General features: G+C 35.3%; 1 protein-coding gene across 1 annotated transcript; it reads right to left on the bottom strand.

Moving 5' to 3' along the window:
- Positions 1–3,040: 3,040 nt before the first annotated feature.
- LOC133851276 (E3 ubiquitin-protein ligase RFI2) lies at positions 3,041–12,605 on the bottom strand. Its single transcript, XM_062287614.1, has 6 exons — positions 12,181–12,605; positions 10,623–10,792; positions 7,098–7,156; positions 4,942–4,967; positions 4,471–4,852; positions 3,041–4,024 (listed from the first exon to the last, which is right to left on the bottom strand). Exons 1-6 carry the CDS (start codon positions 12,365–12,367, stop codon positions 3,559–3,561), a joined length of 1,290 nt encoding a protein of 429 aa, XP_062143598.1. The 5' UTR covers positions 12,368–12,605; the 3' UTR covers positions 3,041–3,558.
- Positions 12,606–21,117: the final 8,512 nt, after the last annotated feature.

The raw sequence follows: 21,117 nt of genomic DNA, 5'->3' as shown, positions 1-21,117 counted from the left end.
TGTGCTGGCGCGGGATTTGTTTGTATTTTGTTGTGGTTTTGGTGCTAGTTTGTTAACCATTCATCCTGCCTTGGCTGGCTGGACTTGCCCTTCACTTTTTATAAGGTGCCTCTGTTAGGGGTGAAAACGCGAGCGGTTAATAACTGTCCGCGTTTGCTGTTCGTACATTCAGATACGGTTAATAAAAATCAATATCCACATATGTAAATGCGGTTATGCATTCTTTATATATATAAACTCATTAAAACGACGTCGTTTTGGATTTGGTAACTTTAAGACTTTTAGGTTATATTAGGTTTCTACTACATTTTAAAGTCATATTTTATTGCATTTATTTCTTTTCTTTTCTTTGGTAATTTATATCACAATTACAGAATTACACTACGAGACAATGACCATTTATGACTAATAATTACGAATTGTGTAATAAGTTAAACTTTAATTTATATAAGCTTACATATAGTAATAATAATTGTATCATCTAATCTTACACATAGATTTAGATAGTAATTTAAAACGCTTATTACCTCATATGCGAATAATGGATAATAACTGCGCGGATACGAATAGTAATCATATAATGTGGATGTGGGTATTTAAAGTGTTAACCGCTTTCGCATATGTATTTTCACCCTTAACCTCTGTTGGCAGGGAAGGGTTGTGTTCTTGAATGAGCCCTTCTTGGTGGAACTGTCAGCAAAGTTGACCCATAAAGCCAGTGGAGGCTGATTTGTAATATTATGACACCCTTTTTCGGTGGCATGGTTAAAGCCAACCTACATCTCTTCTTTTTTCTTTTTCTTTTTTTCTTTTTTTTGTGTGTGGTAGTAATAATTTTCATCACACCTATTACACTCGTGTTACATTGGCTGACGTGACGTATTTTAAGTACGTATTTATTTTTTATTTTTTTAAAGTAAAATTACTTAAAACACGTTATGTTAACTAATGTGATTATGGATGTGATAAATAGATGTAAAGAGCAGCATTTTTTTTCTACTATAATATACAATTTTATGTAATATAAAGGTTTTTTAACCAATAGAGATTGTGGATAGTAGAGTTAAGCACCAATCCCTTTAGGTTAGTGTTTTGTTGCTACTAGTAGGATCTGTTTATAGATAACTCTATATTTTCCTCTGAAGCAATCACCCCTTAATTCACTGCTGAACTACATCGATCTTTATAGCCTACAGGGCCGATTAGTAATCTGTAATTGGTTTGGGTTACTCAAGTGAGAGGCATAGCTTCTTTGTTTATTCAAAGTACTGATCTAGTGGAACACTAAAGATATGGTTACTAAGGTGATTGGAGAAATAAATAGAAAATAACCAGTTTTAGACGGCAAAGGGGGTGAGAGCTGATGAATACTTTTCATTAAAAGCGTAATGGAAAATACTCAGCAAAATAAAAAAACGAGAAAAAGAGAGCATAAAAATCTACAAAATTAGAGATACTGAGAATGACGTTAGCAAAGATCTGCGCAAAGAAGAACTTAAACAAACAATAAATCCAAACTCCTTTTTTTGCAATAATAAAAAATTTGAGCATTTCTTTCTCTTCAATTGCACCACATTAAATGAATGGATTATATTTCAAAAGATTTTAAATCGTTCCAATTAAACCTTTATTTCCAACACGCCAAGAGCTCCACCCCTCGTTTGGGCATAACCCGCTCTACTGCGAATATCTGAAAAACCAAATTCCATAAATCTCTTGCAATATTATAGTGAAAAATGAGGTAATAAGTAGTTTCCTACTCTTTTTATTCATACAACACAAATCCATCATCAGGATGTGACACCTGGGAAAATTAACCCTAATGATAATTTTTCTTAAAGATGTTATCCAAGTGAAGAAAGCCACTCCCAAATGAGCACATACTTCCAAATACTCTTCCAATGGAAGGAGTCAATGTTGGGAAAAAGAACATCTTTTCGAAGGAATCCAACATAACTTTATCTTTACCTCATCGACCCATCCTAATGGAATACAAAACATTGAAAAAGGAAGATACATAATCCACTTCTCAATCATACACCAATCTGATAAAAAAGTCATGACCCAATGCGCTTCTTCATTGTTAACAAACAAATTGTTAAGCACCAGAGCATCCCTATCCCTAGCAATGCAAAATTACTCCATAAAGGTTTCCTTTAGAGAATGATCCCACAATAAACGTCATGCTAAAACTTAGTCCGAGAACCATCATCCACCTCAATACTAACAAAATTAGAGAAGGCATCCCAACTCCTCGTAATATGTTTCCATAGACTCATCCCAGGACAACATTAAAGCATCAACTCCCCCCCCCCCCCCCCCCCCCCCCAAAACTAACTTACTTTTATCTACTACATGTTGCAAAAAAGCCTATGGGTAGTTTTTATCCACTACGCGGCGCCAAAAAGCCTCTCTCTACAGCATAACTCCATAACTATTTTCCCAAAACATATAGAGAGTCGAATTGTGGATATGCAATCTAACTCTGTCATTTCTTCTCAAAGCCACATCTCTTTAACATGTTAAACAAAAAAAATCGAGCTAACGTGGTCATAATTCTTTTTTTAAACTTGCCACGCCCATGGAACTCAAGAAAGACTTTCATAGCATTTGCTTTAATAGCATCCGCACAATACTGGCAGAATGCCATAAAAAAATGTAGTGAAATGCTAGAGGTACTAAATTTTTTACTAAGAGATGAGTACTACACCATGAAAGGAAAATCCCAGTTATTAGACCATGCGAAATTCCCACTCTGGAGAGGGATGCTCAAAGATAAAGTTCGAGAACTCTTCTATATGGCTAGAGAGAAAGCTGAAATTAATTTGACTTGTTCTCACAAGCGCAAATGTCACTTGTAAACATCTGCTAAGATTTTTTTATTTTTTTTTTTTTTTTTTTCTATTCTGAAAAAGCTCAAAGAATAATATTATGTGTCATAAAATATATATTTATTTCAAAAACTTTTTTTATCGTTTCCAGTTTCCACATCTTCCTGTCACAATTTAACATTCAGGAGGCAGCAATGGCAAGCGAAATATTCTGACGTAAAAAGCTTATTTATAAAAAAAACCAACACCAACAGAAAAGTTGGGCAAATTGAGCACAAACTGATCTTTTATACAAGTTTCCTTTACTCAATAACTTCACAAGTGTTCGCAAAGGAAACCAGGCTATGTTTTTGGACATAAATAGTGCACCCACTCAGCAGTAATTCTGAGGCACAGCTCCGGGCTTCTCAAGAGCAAGAGTCCGATTGTGGGTGATTCAACCTGATTTGAAAATGGCAAGATAACTGCTCAAATCCTATTTTTGCCACCCAACATATGATCTTATTTTTATATCCGCAAAGGCAGAGAAACAAGAGGAAGCGAAAGTCCATGATCACACCACCATGTGGCCTGCCAAAAATATGGTTTTTGGAGCCACTCCACAGTATTTTGAGTCTGCCATGACCTGACAGACTCCAAGCATGATATATCATTTCTCAAGCATACATAATTTTTGGTTTCAGCATAGTGGTAGTTTGCTTCAGCGGGAAAGGATAAGCAATAAAGTTTATGACCGATTTTGTGCAGGTGTCCTTTCGGATCCATGCCTTTGCCGGAATGCGTATGCGCTGGACCTGATACTAGTATCTGACCCACCAGCAGCCTGGTGATATGTCCCCCAACCTGAGTCTCTGTCAACCTGGGGCATCGAGAATGAAGGCAAATGATCTCTTTCCCATGAATGGAATCGATTTGACAAAGGATTTTCTGCTTCTTGAAAGTTGCGACCTGGTGGAACAAGATAGAAGCCACTCGTCTGATCAGATGACGAAGCCACTGGCCCTACTTGAGCCAAGCCTCTATGGCTGCTGGTTCTTCGGGTGCTGGGTGTACGCATGGAAGTTGAATTGCTTGGTTGTTGTTGCTGATAGTATGCCTGGAGAGCTTGGACTCTATCACGGGCTCGAGCATTACTGCCTGGATAAGGTGGAATCATTGAAGAAGCCACTGAGCTCCCTGGTCTACCACCAGAACTGCAGAAATTAAGTGCCTCCACTGTCAATGATACAATTATTTATATTAAAAAGAAATGAAAAAAGAAAAGTTCATTAAATTCATTCCTTTAAGATACTGTGTTTTCAACCAAATGCGTTATTTGACTGAATACTACAAAACTTTTTTTTGTTTCTGGTCTGAATACTGTAAAATCTAATAAAATAGACTGACGGGTACAAAACTGCAGATAAGAGTCTCATGCAACCATCATCAAAACCATTCTCTAAGTTTCTAAACTTTTAACCATAAGGAATGAAATAAAATCCGTTTTTTCTTTTGATTCACTATCCACAGAGACTATGCTCTACAAATATGCCACATTTAACAGTAACTGATATTTTGAGCCAAAAAAAAAAAGAAAAAAACAACTAACTACAGAAAAAGGGGAGCTACCAACAATGTCTACATATTGATACAGCCATACCTGTGACCGACAAATGGATGCATAAAAGATCCTGATCTTGGTATATCAGAGCTGGTCCTTGCCGACCTATGAGCAACAGGTAGGATGGAAGGTTGATCAGCTGCAGCAATACGACTATTGGTTGCAGGGAAGGGAGAAGAATGGTGCTCCCAACTGTGATAATGAAGATCCATGCCAGGAAAAGCATAGGAAGTTGGCATCTCACTAGGAACGGATGGGCCCCACTGATTGTTTAGGTTAGAAGTCTCTGAAACACTTCCATTGGAATTTGAGGATGATGGAGGCATTGGTCCAAAGTAAGCAATATATGGGCAAGGATGAGTAGCCGATGATACAGCTGTATGATCAGCAAAGATAGCATGTTGTCCCAGTAGATCATGATCTACATTGTGATATCACCATTCAGTCAAAATGCACTCTTAGACAAAAGCTTTAAACAGAATTGCAGCAAAAAAAGGGGCAAAATCTTACACGAGCTTGACGAAAATTCCCCTTCCCTGAAACAAATGGTTTGGAAAATAACATTAGCACTTTGGAGACAGAAAATGCCATTGTATTACAACATGAGAACCCAAGTGAAGGGGAAAAAAGAAAAAGAAAATTCAACAGGATCTATAAGAAAGCAGACAAGAAAGGCAATTCTTGCCTTCAGAAAAACAACAATTCTTCAGCTCAAAAATCTCTAAACACAACAAAGCCTTACCTTAGTCAATTAGAAAGCACTTAATAAGCACCGGCCTACAGGGTCTCACTCTAAAGTAGAAACATTTGGGGATTTATAATTTATAGTTTTTGAAAAGTCAAATAAAAGAGTTTCTTAGCGATTACAATCAATAAAAAATTGTGAAGTCTCCATATCCTCATATTGGGTGACTAATAAGGAATAGTTTTCACAAATTGCAATATAATGCTTTATTGCACTTTGACATTGTCTAATGCTTCCAATAGTGTATGGGATGGGAACTATTTTATACTATGTTATTAAGGCAATTACATGATAGATCTCAGAGTTTGACCTTCGTTATTTTGGCACCAAAAATCCATCAATTTAAATCACAGGTGGTATTTTGGCACTCAAGAGTCTTGCAAAACAGCAAAAGTATCCGTAAAAGATCCTATAAGACAAAGATAGTCTAATGACACGATGTCATTGTTTTGAGAGTTGTTTTTTGGTGTTCACATGAATGGTACTTTAGTGCCCAGAGAAGTCTCAAACGAAACCTAAGTGTGTTTCCATTAATTTTTGTTTACAGCGACTCATTAAGGGTCTGAATTGCAATAATTTTGAAACTATAAGGTTCATATTATTGCAATTGAAACTTCAGGAATTTGAAATTAACGTCAAACCCTAGAGTTTGTACGTAATTATCCTTACCAAGTATGATCACCATAAATTTGTGATCCATGAAAGTAATCTGACATCATATCTCATACAAAAACTAATTTGGACATTGACAAGCAATTGTTTGTGCCGCTTTTGCATCAAATTACGTAAAGCCAGCATACTAAATGACCACGACTGGATAATGGGGTTTGATGCTTAATTGACATACCAAAACTATCACCAACTAACATTCAACTTTTTATCACCTTAACTCCTTTTCCTTGCACTTTCAAATATACACAATATTTATATACATATTAATCTTAACATAACAGAATTTTTTTTGATAAGTAATCTTAACATAACAGAATTGATAGTTATTGACCACCCAAATCAGATGACAAAGGCCTTTTCTAATCAGAGCAACATTTTCCCTAGGGAAGTTTAAGGCACTATGGGCTCTGAAAATGACGTAACGGAAGTGATATAAAAAACAACACGTCACGTTTTTGAATCCTTGAACACAGAAGGAAGAAGAACAAAGAAGAAACCTTTTCTTTCCTTAAAACCACTCAATACTAAACTAAATTATTCCGATTAAAATAAAGTTCAATACAAACTTTTATATAGGTTACAAATCCTAATCCTAATGTTACTAGAAGTCCTGAAACAAAATGGAAATTAAACAAATCCCAGAGTTTATAGGAAAACTCAAAAATGTCTTAAAGTTACTAGAAAAACTCAAAAAACAACATATCCCAATATTACTAGGAAAACCTGGAAAATAATAAAATAAAGCAAAAAGAAAAGAAATCCTAGCATCAGAATTAGAATGCAAATTGTCCTACATCAAAAACTTTGTATATCAATGGTTGCTCCCCAGGAAACCCAAAATCTCCTGGCATTGGTGGTTTGTGTCAAGATGTAAAGTCTTAGTCATTAAACATGCTTCCTTTTACCATCATGTTGAATTTGTAGTGATTGCACCTGCAGTCCGTATCCCAAAGAATGGCAAGCTCCAAACAGGATATATCGGCAAAAGGGGCAGTTCAACAAATATTTGTTTTTGATAGGTAGTTCAACAAATATTTGATAGCCAGAAACCCTTTTACCATCACTTGGCATTAATAGTGATTCCACCTCTTTCTAGTCTTCTATCATTCCAACTTTCTCTTTACCAAAGGCGTTTCAATAGCAGACATTCTAATAGAAGGGGGTAGGGACTTAACCAAAGATTCTCAGCATAGATATTAAAGCACAAAATAACTCAGATTAGAGCTCTAATTTGTGAGATCATGCTTACTCAAACGATGAAGGAAGTCGCGTTAAGCTACCAAATGGACACCAGTGAACCCCGAATGACTGCAAAAAGCATTTGAAAATAAAATGAAATTAAATTGAAGAGCATAATATGGTCAAATGATATTTGTGGGAACATCAATCTCTTTATCTATCATCCACACTTTTTCTTCATCGATGAACAGTCAAAAAATGAAGCATTTCCGACAAAATGTAATCAAGAGAAAGTCACATGTAGACATACATCTAAAGTAATCTAGAAGCTGCATCAACAGCTAAGTGTGCTTCAAAATATAATCACCAAACCCCATTCTCTAAGATAAATGTTAATTTTCCCTCTCTGGCCTTGGTAACACTATTAGCAGCCACTTGAATACCTCCTGGAAGGATATCAGAGGAATCTAAACAGTTTTAACCTGGCACCGGAAAAGTTTCCCAAGTGCCTAACTGCACAGAAGAACCTCAGTTTTACCATCAATAGCTTCTCAAAAAATTCTACAAAACTGTTATTATCAAGCTGAAAAAATTCACTAGGAAAATCATCTGATTCAAAGTGACCTTCTTGGTTCCAGTTTGAAGGATGAGAAAAAGGATCATTTACTTGTTGGCTGGTTGGCTGCCTCCTCCCCGAAGTCTTATAAATGACTACCAATCATTATCTTAGAAATTGAAGAGATCAAGGATGCAAAAATTTCCCGGGAGCTAAAAAGCCCCAGCATGCAGTGATCATTAGCTTTCATGAAGCTCATTTTAACAATTGGGATGCCAAAAAAATTGTTGTATCATAGTTCTCCATTAAATGTTTTAATAAAATCTTTATTGCATCCCTTTCCGCAAGATATAAAGTTCACGATCTGAATTAGTTTTTGGAAGATGGTGCCAATCTGCATTTTTTGGTGTATGGAAGGAAAGAAATCTTAGGCGTTTCGAGGATTTGGAAAGTTCCATAGATGATATTTTAGCTTCGTTTTTCATACTTTGTATCTTTGGACGGTGGCTTTTTTGTCCCCACTGTCGATTAGTTTTGCCGGTTTCCTTGTCCGTTTTCTATTCCTAGTTAAGTGTTTCCTTTTGTATACTTACAGTGTACTTAGAGGCGCCCTACGCTTTCAATAGGACTAAATTTACTTATCAAAAAAAAAAAATTATAAGTAATAAACCAATCTCATTAAAAGCGAAAAGCGCCCCTTAGTACACTGGAAGTATTCAAAAGGAATCGCCTATCTAGAAAGAAAAAAACGAACACGACCTTACTTGAACACAATCTAAATTAGTTTTAAGCACAACTGATTTCCAAATTTACAGACTAGAACTTCCAGCTAATAGTTTTGAAATATGATATTTGTACATCTCATTTTCAAATTTATCATTGGATTTATGGGACCCACATTGGGTCCCACAAATTCAAAGGTAAATTTAAAACTTAATTGTATGGAAATGTACAAGTGATGTACAAATATCATTTCTCAACAATTTTGTATTCCTTAAGATGCACCTTAAAGATTAAAAAAATTCTGATTTTGGCTTCATCTCTTGACCTTTTTGATAATGTTTTGTGTATTCCTCTGTGACTAAACAAAGGATTTTGTCTCTACATCTACCGTGACAAGTTTATTATGCAAATTTTCAATTTTTCTTAAAAGCTATTTGTTAGGCACATACCACTTTTTCTCCCTCCTAATAATTTGATCTAATTGCTGAATGTCCCAAATAGAATTAAACTATTGGTTTCCAATGTGGCCCCATAATAATCTAATTTGATAGCTAAGAAGACAAGTTCATTTCAAGTTCTGACATTGTGCTTTGAAGAAAACGAAAAGGTTGACAATCTGCAGCTTCACTGTGAAAAGGCTCACTCATTTCACGCTCCAGTTTAGGCTTGCCCTGAGGACATCAGTTCCTTTTCTTCTTTTCCTTTCCAAAACAATGTATTTCATAAAATATAAAAACTTCCCAGATACAAAGGGAGCTAAAAATAGTAAATTTAAAAAGAAGAACGAAAAACAAAAAGACCTGTTAAAAATGAGAGGACTCAACTCTTCCTACCCAGAATTTGAAATAGAGGCCATTGAAATTATACAATTGCGGAAACTATTTGGTACATCTGAAAAAGGAAGAACTGAAGAATCTTCAGGGACATAAATATACAATCTCAAACTAATTGTCTCTTTGTACTTCTCTCCAAGACAAAATTCTAACCTTACTTGGAACTTTCGCCCAGATGGTTCCTATGAGCTCAGTTCACATAAATGCGCTCTTAACAACCCTGATCAACTTGGTGGTTGGAATATCACGTGGATCATACTAACCATATTTAAATTTTCACCATTCCATGTCTTATGGAGTATAAACTACTAACAAATTGAAGGTAATTGCAGCACACTCAAGGAGGCAAAGGGTAGGGATTCAAGACTTCAGGCTGGACGATTGAGTGGCTTTTCTTTTTGGCAAATAATGAAGCAAAATCTTTGGCTTCATTAAAAACTATTTTGAGCAATGAGTAGAGCTAGCAAATGCAGTTATCCTTCACTCAATGATTATTGAAGCTTCAGTTGTGTGAGTTTGCTTTTAGGCTTTCTAATAGTCTTCAATGATGGATTGGTTTAAGCTTTATACTTGCCTTCCAGCTTCACACGTCAATCTCATTAAACTCCTTTGATCTCCTGATTCTCCTCAATTGCATCTACTGATTCTAGCTTCCTACACTCGATAGTTTTCTTTTTTCCATACACTTTCCCATCTTCACCTGCCCAAGACACTTTGTTCAACGTGTGCCTCTTATCTTTATTTTCCCATCTTCTCACTTTTAATGCTTTTCCATTTTTTCCATACACTTCTCATTTTGTTGAAAGTTCCAGAGCATGCGCCTCTTCATCTTCTCTAATGTTTCCCCTCTATGTTCTTCATATTTTTCTTCTTTTCCCTTTGCTTTGACCTGTTACAGAGTCCCGAACTCTCAACTTCTCTGAGACAATCACAAAAAAGTACAATAGTCTCAGCATGAAGGACTTCATCATCTCTCGCACCGTTGCCAAGCACACCCCTCCAGCGCCAATCCATCAAGCGCGAAGGCCTATCTCAGATCTCGCTTTCTCTTTCTATAAATTCTTTGCTATTTTAGCTTATTTGCTGCACTTCCTATGCTCTATCAAGTCAAGCCAAGCCGAGTGCTCAATAATGCACTCAGCTCGGCTGATGGGCGAGTTCAAGCGCTTGCACAAGGTTTTCTCCTTGGCGAGCCAAGCCAAGCCTTGATTTTGATTCTCGTCACGAGCTCGAGTATATAGTGAACGAGCCGAGCTCGCACAGCCACTACTCGCCCGAGCTCGGCTCGTTTACAGCCCAATTTATAATGAGGATAGTATGTGATAATCAACAAGAAACTGGAAAGTAAATAAGTCAAACAATGAACATGTGATTATTTAAGTGAGCTTCTACCACAAAAGACAATATGGTGACAAAAAAGAAAAATCATTGGTAATGATTTGCTGCATAAAGATGGCATTTAGTGAAAGTCTTTTCTCCTTACCATTTCAGAGTAGCCTAGATCATAAAGATCTTCATCATGGGTCAAGTCTTCCATACTAAATTCTGGAAAAGAGCGACAGCCATTAGCATAAAGCCATTGGCCCTTTTCAATCTTCCTACAATTAGGGCACTGCATTGCACCCTTTATATTAAATGCTGAACCAATGCAATCTGAAAAAAGAATCACAACAAAATAATCATGAACATAAGCAAACGAGAACATACAAGCAATGCTAACAGCTTATTAACAATATGCTGTAAACTAAAAGGCCAATTATGAACAAGCACAAAATACAAGTAAAAAGACACCAATATGTCATGAAAGCATAAAATACCGATGTCCATCAAAGAAGCTTGCATCAATTAATACATAATATAAAGGTGATAATTGAAAGTTCAAAGCAAGTGCTAGACAGAGAATTTCATCGAGGAAGAATATGCAGACTAAATGACACATTTGCATGATTTAAGCCAAGCAACCATGAGCTTAAACCAAGCTACTTGCTTATTGAAGGGCACACTGCACAATAAGGCACTTCACTAGCACATTAATGTACATTTAAAAGATGATGAAATATGCCTTATTGTGCTGGTGTTTTGTTTAATAATTTTGCCCATAAATGCAAATAGATGCAGTTACTAAATTGCAATAACTATGCAGGGAGTCCATGCCCCCCACCCCCCAATATAGATTAATTGGGACTAATCTTCTTGAAAGAAAACAAAAGGATAGCATCCCCTGCTCCAAAAGGGAAATAATAATTAGAGAGTTGTAGGGTTCCTAAAAATTGATATCAGATCTTTAGTTAGAAAACATGTAGCAGATCATACAACTAATTTTATGATTTATTATTTTTTCTATTTGTGCAAATGGAGTGACATTCCTTTCCATGGAGTTCACAAATTCTTCAAAAGTAGCCTGTATATTGTTGTATAGCACTTGTTTTTTGTGATTTTCGTCATTGATATTGTTGTTAGAATAAAGAACACTGCTTTCTAAAATTTCTAACACGTGGAAAACTCAAACTTCTAACCTCCTATTCCAAATTACTTGCCTTGTCAATTGACAATGACAACGTGACGAGTTAAGATAAATCTAACCATACCCAGCTCATTTGAAACATCCAATTTTTTAACTTTCATGTATCTCCTTCTCCAGATCTTCAAAAACCCAATCCAACTATATATAACTTAATCAAAACACAAAAATCACCGCCAAAAAAACTTAAAATAAGAAACGTAATTTTGCAAAATCCACATCACAATGTCAGCTCCGCCAGGTCAGATGACAATAATAGATCAAATTGTGATACTGATTATTGTATATTATCAAAACCATAGCTTCACATTTATTTAGCAATACTCCATTGCTTGCTCAGACAATGCCATAAAAGTAAATCAATGCGAAATCTAATAATCTCAAGCTTCTCATTATGCAAAACCCAACAAAACAAAAGCTCCAAAATCACACCCAGATCTCAACAATATCAAATCAAACAAAAATTTCCAAATCCCGTCCCAATCTGAATTATACAAAAAAAATTGGTATTCTCACTCACCGAGATGGAATTGGTGGCCGCATTGAAGCTTGGCCCAAGATCTATCTCCATTATCAGCAACCACCTCAAGGCAAATCGAGCACGACACCAAGCCGAAGCCTTTGCCTCCGGTTCCACCACCACCGCCAACGCCAGCGTCATCAGCGCTCTCGTCGACCACCGAAAGGTCGTCGTTCCCGAGCCCCATGAAAACAACCCCTTTAGAAAACCCTAACTACCGAAACAGCACCGTTTTGAAATCTAAATCTCCGACTCTGAAGCCCGGGTTCCGATCATGAAAAGGATTTGGGGTCACGAAACGACGTCGCACGAATCTCTACCTTGAATCAATGTTTTAGCGCAGAGAGAGAGAGAGAGAGAGAGAGAGAGAGCGAGGATGGCTTGGGATGTGAAAATATGTCCGAATAGAAAATCTGTGTATGTCTCTATCTCCCGTTGTTTTTCTCTCTTTCGATTGGTTTCTCTCTCCGGATTCGGACCGTTAGATTTGGGGGTTGGATTGTTGTTAGAGAGGTTGTAATAACCGCTGTCCTAGTGGTGGAAATGACGGCCAGGATCGAGTTGGGGAGTTTGTGCGGTTGGATTTTAGTTGATGTTGTGGTTGCCTAGAATTTTTTATTTTTATTTTCTTCCTTTTAATATTGTTGGTCTGCGGCTCTGCGCCAATGTTTTCGGCTTTTTTTCGTTGGTTTGTAGGAGTTGGTATTTCGATTAGACTTGGTCCGGGTGTACCAGGCCTTTGAAAACGGGTAGCCCATTTAGAAAGAAGTCAATTAGGCCTCATCGAAATCTTCAAGGATAATTAATTTATTTTACGTCTTTTTCTTTTTCTTTTTCTTTTTCTTTTTCTTTTTCTTTCTCTTTCTTTTCTTTTCTTTTCTTTTCTTTCCTTGCAAACATTCTTTCAAGCTTTTTGCTCAAAGAATTCGAATTTTTAAAGATAGGATATTGCATTTAGCGTCAAATTTTGTAAGTTAAGCTTGGTGTAGTGGTTGTGCTCTAGTGGATCAATGTTTGGAATTCATTAATAGGGTAGCAGGGTATGAATACTATTACATTATTGAAGCACGTTTTAAACAAGTTTTTGTTTTTGAAGAAACATCAAGTTGGGACCCCTTTTGTTTCCGGTTTTTTTACTTTAAAGATCTGATACTCAGCATTTTTATTTTTATTTTTGGATTTGATAGATTTGAGATTTGAGTTTAATGTATTTTGAGTATGAAATCTCTATAAGCTTTTAAGTGAAATAGATAACAAAATTAAATGTAAAAATACAATTATACATTACTAATATAAAAGAGCCGGTGGAAGGTGGACACCACGAACTGCCCCTCTATTAGAGCATTCCTAGTAGCCTCGTCAAAATAGCTTTTTAGTTATTTTGGTAAGCCAATTTGATGAAAACACTAACAAATCACTCACAACAGCTTCACCATTTTAACCAAAAAGTTTTGATGAGTGAAATTACTCACCAATTCTAATGAGTAATATTCACTCACCAACTCACTCATCAAATTTTGTTTCACATTTCTCTTTTACATGATCAGCACACTTTTTTCCTTTTTTCTCTCATTTTCTTCTCACATCTCTCATATCTCTCACACGATAATGTCCTTATTTCATGGATATGAAGGATTCTTTATAAAAAGATTAAATAGATAAATAATAAACAAATATGAAAAAATATTATTTAAATAAAATAATAATAATAAATAGTTAAAATGGTGAGGCTGATAGGAAAAATTTTAAAAATGGCTCACTAGAATAGAGAAAAATGATTTTTAGCTACTTTGATGAGTAAAATTTGATGAGGCTACTAAGAATGCTCTTAGGCAGTGTCTCATCCATTAAGTGCTAGCCAATTTTTTTTTTTTTTTTTTCCTTTGTTCTTTTTAATTTGAGATTATTGATTGTATTTTCACATCTACTTTTAATTTGTGTTGGGGATGTTATTGTAGATGTTAGAATATAAGGGCTTTGTTTGGCAAACTCCTTTTTTTTTCTCTCTCTCTATAAATATCAACTTCAAAACATTTCTATTATCAAACAATTTTTTTTTTTTTTACTTTTTATATCACAGCAATTATTTTTTAACAACATTTTTCACTTTTTCTTACAAAAAATTCAAAACTTCATTTTATTTTATATCACATCAATAACTTTTTATTAGTATTTTCTTTGAACAAAAAAATTATCAAACGATAAATTATATAAATACATCTCCTACACATCTCATTTTCAAATTCATGATTGGATTTATGAGACCCAAATTGGGTCTCACAAATTCAATGGTGAATTTGAAACTTGGTTGTATGAAGAATGTGTAGGGAATATATTTGTATCATTTATCTTACCAAACATAGCCAATACTTTTCTTGGGTTTAATTTAATTTCCTTATCGAGCAATCTACCAAAGTTGATTAGTTGTGTATTGTAATAAAATCTCTAGGATTTAATTAACTTTATTGTATTCTCTCCACCTACCACATTGTTTTTATAAATATAAACTTTTGTATTGTAAACACATCAAGTTGAATAAAAGTAAAACGTAATTGTTATAACAGATTCCTGTTTGGTGACGTGTTGATCTTCAAAAGCCTTTGCTTGCACTAAAGAAAACTGCGTCGGGAAAAACCCGACGATCCCACTCCGATGCTTAAATTAGTGTTTAGCCTGATTGCAAGAGTTTTAGAATAACAGAGAGCAATCAGTCATACATGTGTATTAATGAGGTATTTATAGGTGGAGTAGCAAGAGTAATCCTTATTTTCATTGGGCCACATGTTGGGCTTAGAGGACTTGTCGGGCTAATATTTGAACTAAAGCAAACTCTATATGTGATAAAGTCCGCTTTGTATTAGGAGTCTTGCTGAGGGAAGCTTCTTCCCTTATGATTTGGCCTTCATGCCATGATATGTTGGAACATGTTCCGCTATTTTCAGTGGTACGGTATTTTATCGATTCTGGATGAGTCCAACTTGGTAACTTATTATTACGAGCTGTTGGGCCTAAATGTTGACTGGCCCAATCGATCTGATCCATTCCTTAACTGTTGCTGGGCTCGGGAGATTTTAAACTCGGCCCATATCTGCCAGGTCGGGATATTTTCCCAACAGTTACCCCCCAAATCCTTTAATCTGAGATGGCTTCGGTGAAATGAATTTTATGTGTGATTCTGCCGAGGCAAATACTTCCCGAGAGTGGCTCAGGTTGTATTAGTCAATATGAGATTTACTTTTGAGTATGTGTTGCAAGCTGTTCTTTCGAAAACTATCTTAAATTTTGGGATTCAAATTTGAAATTTGTCGGGGAGCTAAATTGCGGTGATTTGCTCGGTGAATGGGGAAGATCTGTTTAGAATATCATCCACTCGAGAAGTTTTTCCCATACTCCTCTGCTAGATCTCCGGTTGAAGCCGGTTGTATTTCTCTTTGTATTTTTCGTCAAGAAAGGTTATAACTTCAGTGAGCCTTATTTCTCTGACCAGAGGATTTATGACTCCCCCTAAAAAAGGGTTTACGTCTCCACCAGGATGAGGGTTTCTGTTACCTTCCCTCATGCCGAGACTGATTTTCAGACTGGCTTCTTTCAGGATCTCTTCGACTCTCCCCATCTTCTTCCTCATGGGTATTGCTCTCTCCTTCCTCGTGCCCTTCGGGCTTTTCCAAAATTTGCTCATTCTAGAAATTGAATGTTCTGTTGAGTTAGAGCCTCCATGTCCCTAGACATTTGAGCCATCCGAGCTTTCATATCTGTTGCATTTTAGTTGGATGGTCCTCCAATCTCGGGTCGGGGATTGTTTATTCCTAAGGTTGTGGCTATTGTTCGCACCATTTTGAATTTTATGAGTAGTAAACGAATTGTTAGTCGTTTCCCACAGACGACGCTAATATGCTAGAACAGATTCCTGTCTGCTGACGTGTTGATATTCGAAAGCCTTTGCCTACGAGAAATAAAACTGCATCGAGGGGAAGTTGGGGAACCCGACAATCCCACTCCGATACTTAAATTAGTGTTTAACCTGATTGCAAGAGTTTTAGAATAACAGAGAGCAATCAATCATACATTTATATTAATGAGGTATTTATAGGCAAAGTAGCAAGAGTAATCATTCTTTTCATTGGGCCACATGTTGGGCTTAGATGACTTGTCGGGCTAATATTTGAACTCAAGCAAACTCTATATGTGATAGAGTTTGCTTTGGACTAGAGTCTTGCCGAGGGAAGCTTCTTCCCTTATGATTCGGCCTTCATGGCATGATCTGTTGGAACAGGTTCCACTATTTTCGGTAGTTCGGTATTTTACCGATTTTGGATGAGTCCAACTCAGTAGCTTACTGTTACGAGCTGTTGGGCCTAGATGTTGTTTGGCCCAACCGATCTAATCCATTCATTAATCATTGCTAGGCGGGTAGATTTTAGACTCCGCTCATATTTGGCAGGTCAGGATATTTTTTCAATAGTAATCATTATGACAATTTTAGTAGTAGATGTAAGCCTTTGAGACTGAACCACCCCAAATCTTGTTTGTCACTCTTTCCTTTTATTATTCTTTGCAATATTCACTTTTATTTTACATTTTATTACAAATTTTTACATAGTATCATAGTGTAGAAGTGATCCACGAGGGCTTTGTCATTCCTCTATTTCAATGTTTGAAAACAAAGTTTCCTGTATTTTTTTTTTCTCTTTTATGAAAAAATTTAGAAACCTAAATGCTAAATCAAAATCAAATGAAAACATATTAATGCTCCGTTTGTTTCGACATAAAATGGTTTCTATCGTAAAATATTTTCGACGAAATCATTTAAAAAAAAAAAGAAAAAAATTCTCGAAAATATTTTTCGGTGTTTGGTTCGCACGAAAAAATTACAAAATATGAAAAATGCAACAGTCGCCGGAAATCTGGCAACGTCTGGTCGCCGTTGCCGGATTTCGGTGAGCATGTTTGGCCGAATTCGGTCAAAATTGCCTGATTCCGGCCAGACTCCTCCGGATCCCGTCAGATCCGGCCGAAATGGCCAGGATCCGTGGCCTGATCCATACAAATCCGGCCGGATCCAATCCATTTTGGCCAGATCTAGCCGGATCAGTCGTCAGATCCATCCAATTCCGGCTGGATCCCGGCCATTTTGGCAAGATCCGGCCGGATCCGGTCATATCCGACCAGATTCCGGCCATTTTGGCCAGATCCGGCTGGCTTCTGACCATTTCGGCGACGGTGGTCGGATGTCGCCAGATTCCCGCTTCGGCAGTATTCCGGTGGCCGGATTCCAGTGCCACCCAGATTTCGATGACCGACCATTGCCGGGTTTCGACAATCGGGTATCAAACATGCGTGTAAAGATAAAGAGTTTAATTTCGGAAAACGATTTATGGTTTTTAAAACCGTAAATCGTTTTCCAAAAATTAAAGAAAGTTTTACGGTCAAACTGAAAATGATTTTCGTTAACCATTATTTTCGTCCATAACAAACACTGTAAAATACCGAAATCATTTTACACCGAAACAAACGGAGCATAACTAAATATGATTTTTCCCTAAAATTTATACCTTTGCACGTTCTTCAATTAACTGATTTACTGCCTTATGTATATGCCAATATTTATTTCATGGATGTGAATCGTGATTTGAATTTATCACACTTGCATGAAATGTTTTCCTTAAAAAAATTTAAGTCAAAAGATTATTTACGTCACTCAACCTCTATGGATACAAATTACAATGTTCCATTTTTAGCAAGTTTCCAAAATGAGAAGCTTCTATTTAAGGAAGTTTCATATTAAGGAAAGTTTCAAGATAAGACAAGTTATATTTAAGGTAAGTTTCATATTAAGGAAAGTTTCAAGCTAAGACAAGTTACAACAGAAAACTCTCTTATTATACAATGCCCTTAAGAGATTATCAATAATTTCTTCTCTAAATCCAATAGGAAAAAAAAGAGAGAGATAAAAGAGAAACAATTTATAAGATAAGGGCATTTGTAAGGATGAGCTATTTTAACCAAGAGATTTAGAGAAGAGACAACAAAGTACTGGTATGAGATGGGAGAGCAACCCATGAAGGACATTTATGTGAAAGTGGGATCCATCGCCATTGCCAGTGTACCATGAAATTAATTAGCTAGGCCAAAAGGCACGTCGGAGGCCACATGTGCTGGCATGGTCATAAAGACCGTGCAACACTAACATATTGGGCGTAATTTTGTGCATATGCCCTAATAAGAAAATGACTAATTTATATCTATAGTAACAAACTTGCTTTTCATATGATTTCCAAGAAGAAATTGTTTTAAAGAAAGTTAATTTAAGCCAACCATTTGAGATTAGGTGTTTTAAGCTTTTGGGTTTTATTTTATTTTGTCTTTATTTTAATTTTGTACTCCATATCTAATTAGTGAATTATTGCGTAGTTGCCTCCACTCTAGACATATCTAACATTTAAAGAACCATGTATTGTATTATTGTGTGTAATTGTTTTGTACTATTTACTGTGATCGCGACCTTTTGTACACTATTTTTATTTAAATAATTTGAAAATTGAAAATTATTATTTGTTTCAATTTTCTTTAATAATGCACACCGTTTTTATTTATAATATCTTACAATTACAATGCGAATAATTTTTACTCATGTGACAATCATTTTGTACACAATATATATATATATATATATATATATATATATTGGATTTCAAAGTATTTTCATTTATTTTTTGTTTTATTTTTAGATTGGTATGTAACCTAACATGTCATCCCAATATCGATCATAAGTACGTGTATAAAAAAACGCTGTCACATCATCAATTGTTCTTCCAATAATAATAACAAAATCGAATATAGATAATATTGTGGTATTTTTAAATTTAATGAACCAAATTAAGACAATTGATAGTTTGTGAATAAAATTGAAATTCAATATACAATTCGAAAACAAAAATTATATTTTGACTCAATATGAAATCTTGTTTATTTGAACTAGATTAACTATACACAACGGATTAAGATCTTAATTTGATATATCAAGCCTATAACACAGCTTTATCATTCATAAATTTCATGCATAAGAAGGCATCATTGATGGCTATCACATGATAATTTGTGATAAAATGGCAATAAAGTTTGTAATATACAGAATATTATTCATTGAATAAAATTGAGATGTAATACTCATACGCAATTACACATATTGCATTAAATTATTATATCTTTAGATTAACATTTTAAGAAGAAAAAAAAGAAGATCATAGCCTAATTTTCAATGTCACATTATTTTAATTATACGATATTCGTATATCCGTTTATTTAATAGCATTATTTTGAACTAATTTTCAATATTTATTGGTCATTTTCACCCCCCTCCAATTTTTTATTTTTTATTTTTTTCAATCAATTGGCCCCACCAATGCTGCCGGGCCACCCCACCGAAAGAAAGAAACCGGTCAAAGATGTGTTACCTTTATTCTTAGTTCTTATCCCACTGAGCTTTGACAAGGAATATGTCCACATGAAACGGATATTCGCAGGCACTTGAAATAGATAAATTTCCCACTTTGTTTTACCACCGCCGGCTTGCTCCAATTGGGCAACCATACCCTTCCATGGATTCCATAGCGGCTTCGAGCCTCTCCACCATTTTTGCAAACAAACAATAAAAAATAATCGATTCTTTCGAAAATTGCTTTTAGCCAAAAACATTTTTCGAATAAATATTTTACTCATAAACAAATAGGGCCTGAAAATAATTTTTAGGTTGACTTTTTAGTTATTTTTTATTATAAATAAAATTTGTTATTTATAGGTTAATATGATTTTATTTATTATATAAAAAAATGATTATATTAAAATAGAAGAATTTTTGGAGATTTTTTTTAACGAGCCGATGCTAAAGAGTATTTTTTTTAGGGATAATTGCACCGTTGGTCCCTGTGGTATACCATAATTATTTTTCACTCCCTATGGTTTAAAAAGTTTATGGGAGGTCCTTCTGATATGCAATAATTACAAATCGATCCCTGGCGTCAAATTCTGTTAAAATTTTTAACAGATTCCGTCAAATGCTACGTCAACGCCACGTGTTGTCATCTTATTGGTGACACGTGGCGCTGACATGTCTAATTTTAATAAAATAATATAAATTTATTAAAAAATAATTAAAAAATACTTATTTTTTTTTTAAAAAAAAAAAAAAAAAACAAAAATGGGGAAAGGGGGTGGCGCGCCGCCAACCCCAGGCCATTGGGGGTGGCCGCGCGCCACCCCCTGCAGCCACTGGGGGTGGTGCGCGGCCACCCCTTCAGCTTTTTTTTTTTTTTTTGTTTTTTTTTTGAATTTTTTTTATAAAAAAATAAGTATTTTTATTTATTTTTTAATAAATTTATATTTTTTTTATTACGGTAGACACATGTCTCCATCTTATTGGCGACACGTGGCGTTGACGTGGCGTTTGACGGAATCTGTTAAAAATTTTAACAGAATTTGACGCCAGGAATCAATTTGTAATTATTGCATATCACGATGACCTCCCATGAACTTTTTAAACTATAGGAAGTGAAAAATAATTATGGTACACCACAGGGACCAACGGTGCAATTATCTATTTTTTTTATACCATTTTAAAGATTTTTTTCAAAATTTTCAATTAAGAATGTTTATATATTTTACGCTGAAACAACGGTTCAATTGAGCTTTGTCCCCTCCTTTCCTAGTCTCTCTTTTTTTTTTAAATTTAAATTATTTAACAAAAAAGAATTCAAATCACCTACTATAAAAAAGAAGAGAATTACTACTGTAAAGAGTAATAACGGTTATATTATAAAGAGCAGGAGGACAGCAGTAGAATTTCAACACAACTAGGACCTATTTTGGTCTTTTCACTGCCTCTTACTTCGTCTCCTACTCAAACTAGAAGACAGTTACTACACTGTAATTCCAAACAAA

The sequence above is a fragment of the Alnus glutinosa genome, chromosome 12 (assembly GCF_958979055.1).
Source record: "Alnus glutinosa chromosome 12, dhAlnGlut1.1, whole genome shotgun sequence".
Taxonomy (NCBI): Eukaryota; Viridiplantae; Streptophyta; class Magnoliopsida; order Fagales; family Betulaceae; genus Alnus; species Alnus glutinosa.
The sequence above is the reverse complement of the archived record's forward strand: the minus strand, read 5'-3'. Positions and strand labels throughout refer to the sequence as shown.

What these genes read in the sequence shown, in the direction of transcription:
- LOC133851276 (XM_062287614.1), bottom strand. Translation starts at nt 12,367, where the DNA reads ATGGGGCTCGGGAACGACGACCTTTCGGTGGTCGACGAGAGCGCTGAT. An exon ending in CGGCCACCAATTCCATCTCG is followed by an intron (nt 10,793 to 12,180) that starts GTGAGTGAGAAT and finishes TTCTTTTTTCAG; the next exon opens with ATTGCATTGGTTCAGCATTT. An exon ending in CATCCATTTGTCGGTCACAG is followed by an intron (nt 4,025 to 4,470) that starts GTATGGCTGTAT and finishes TAATTTCTGCAG; the next exon opens with TTCTGGTGGTAGACCAGGGA.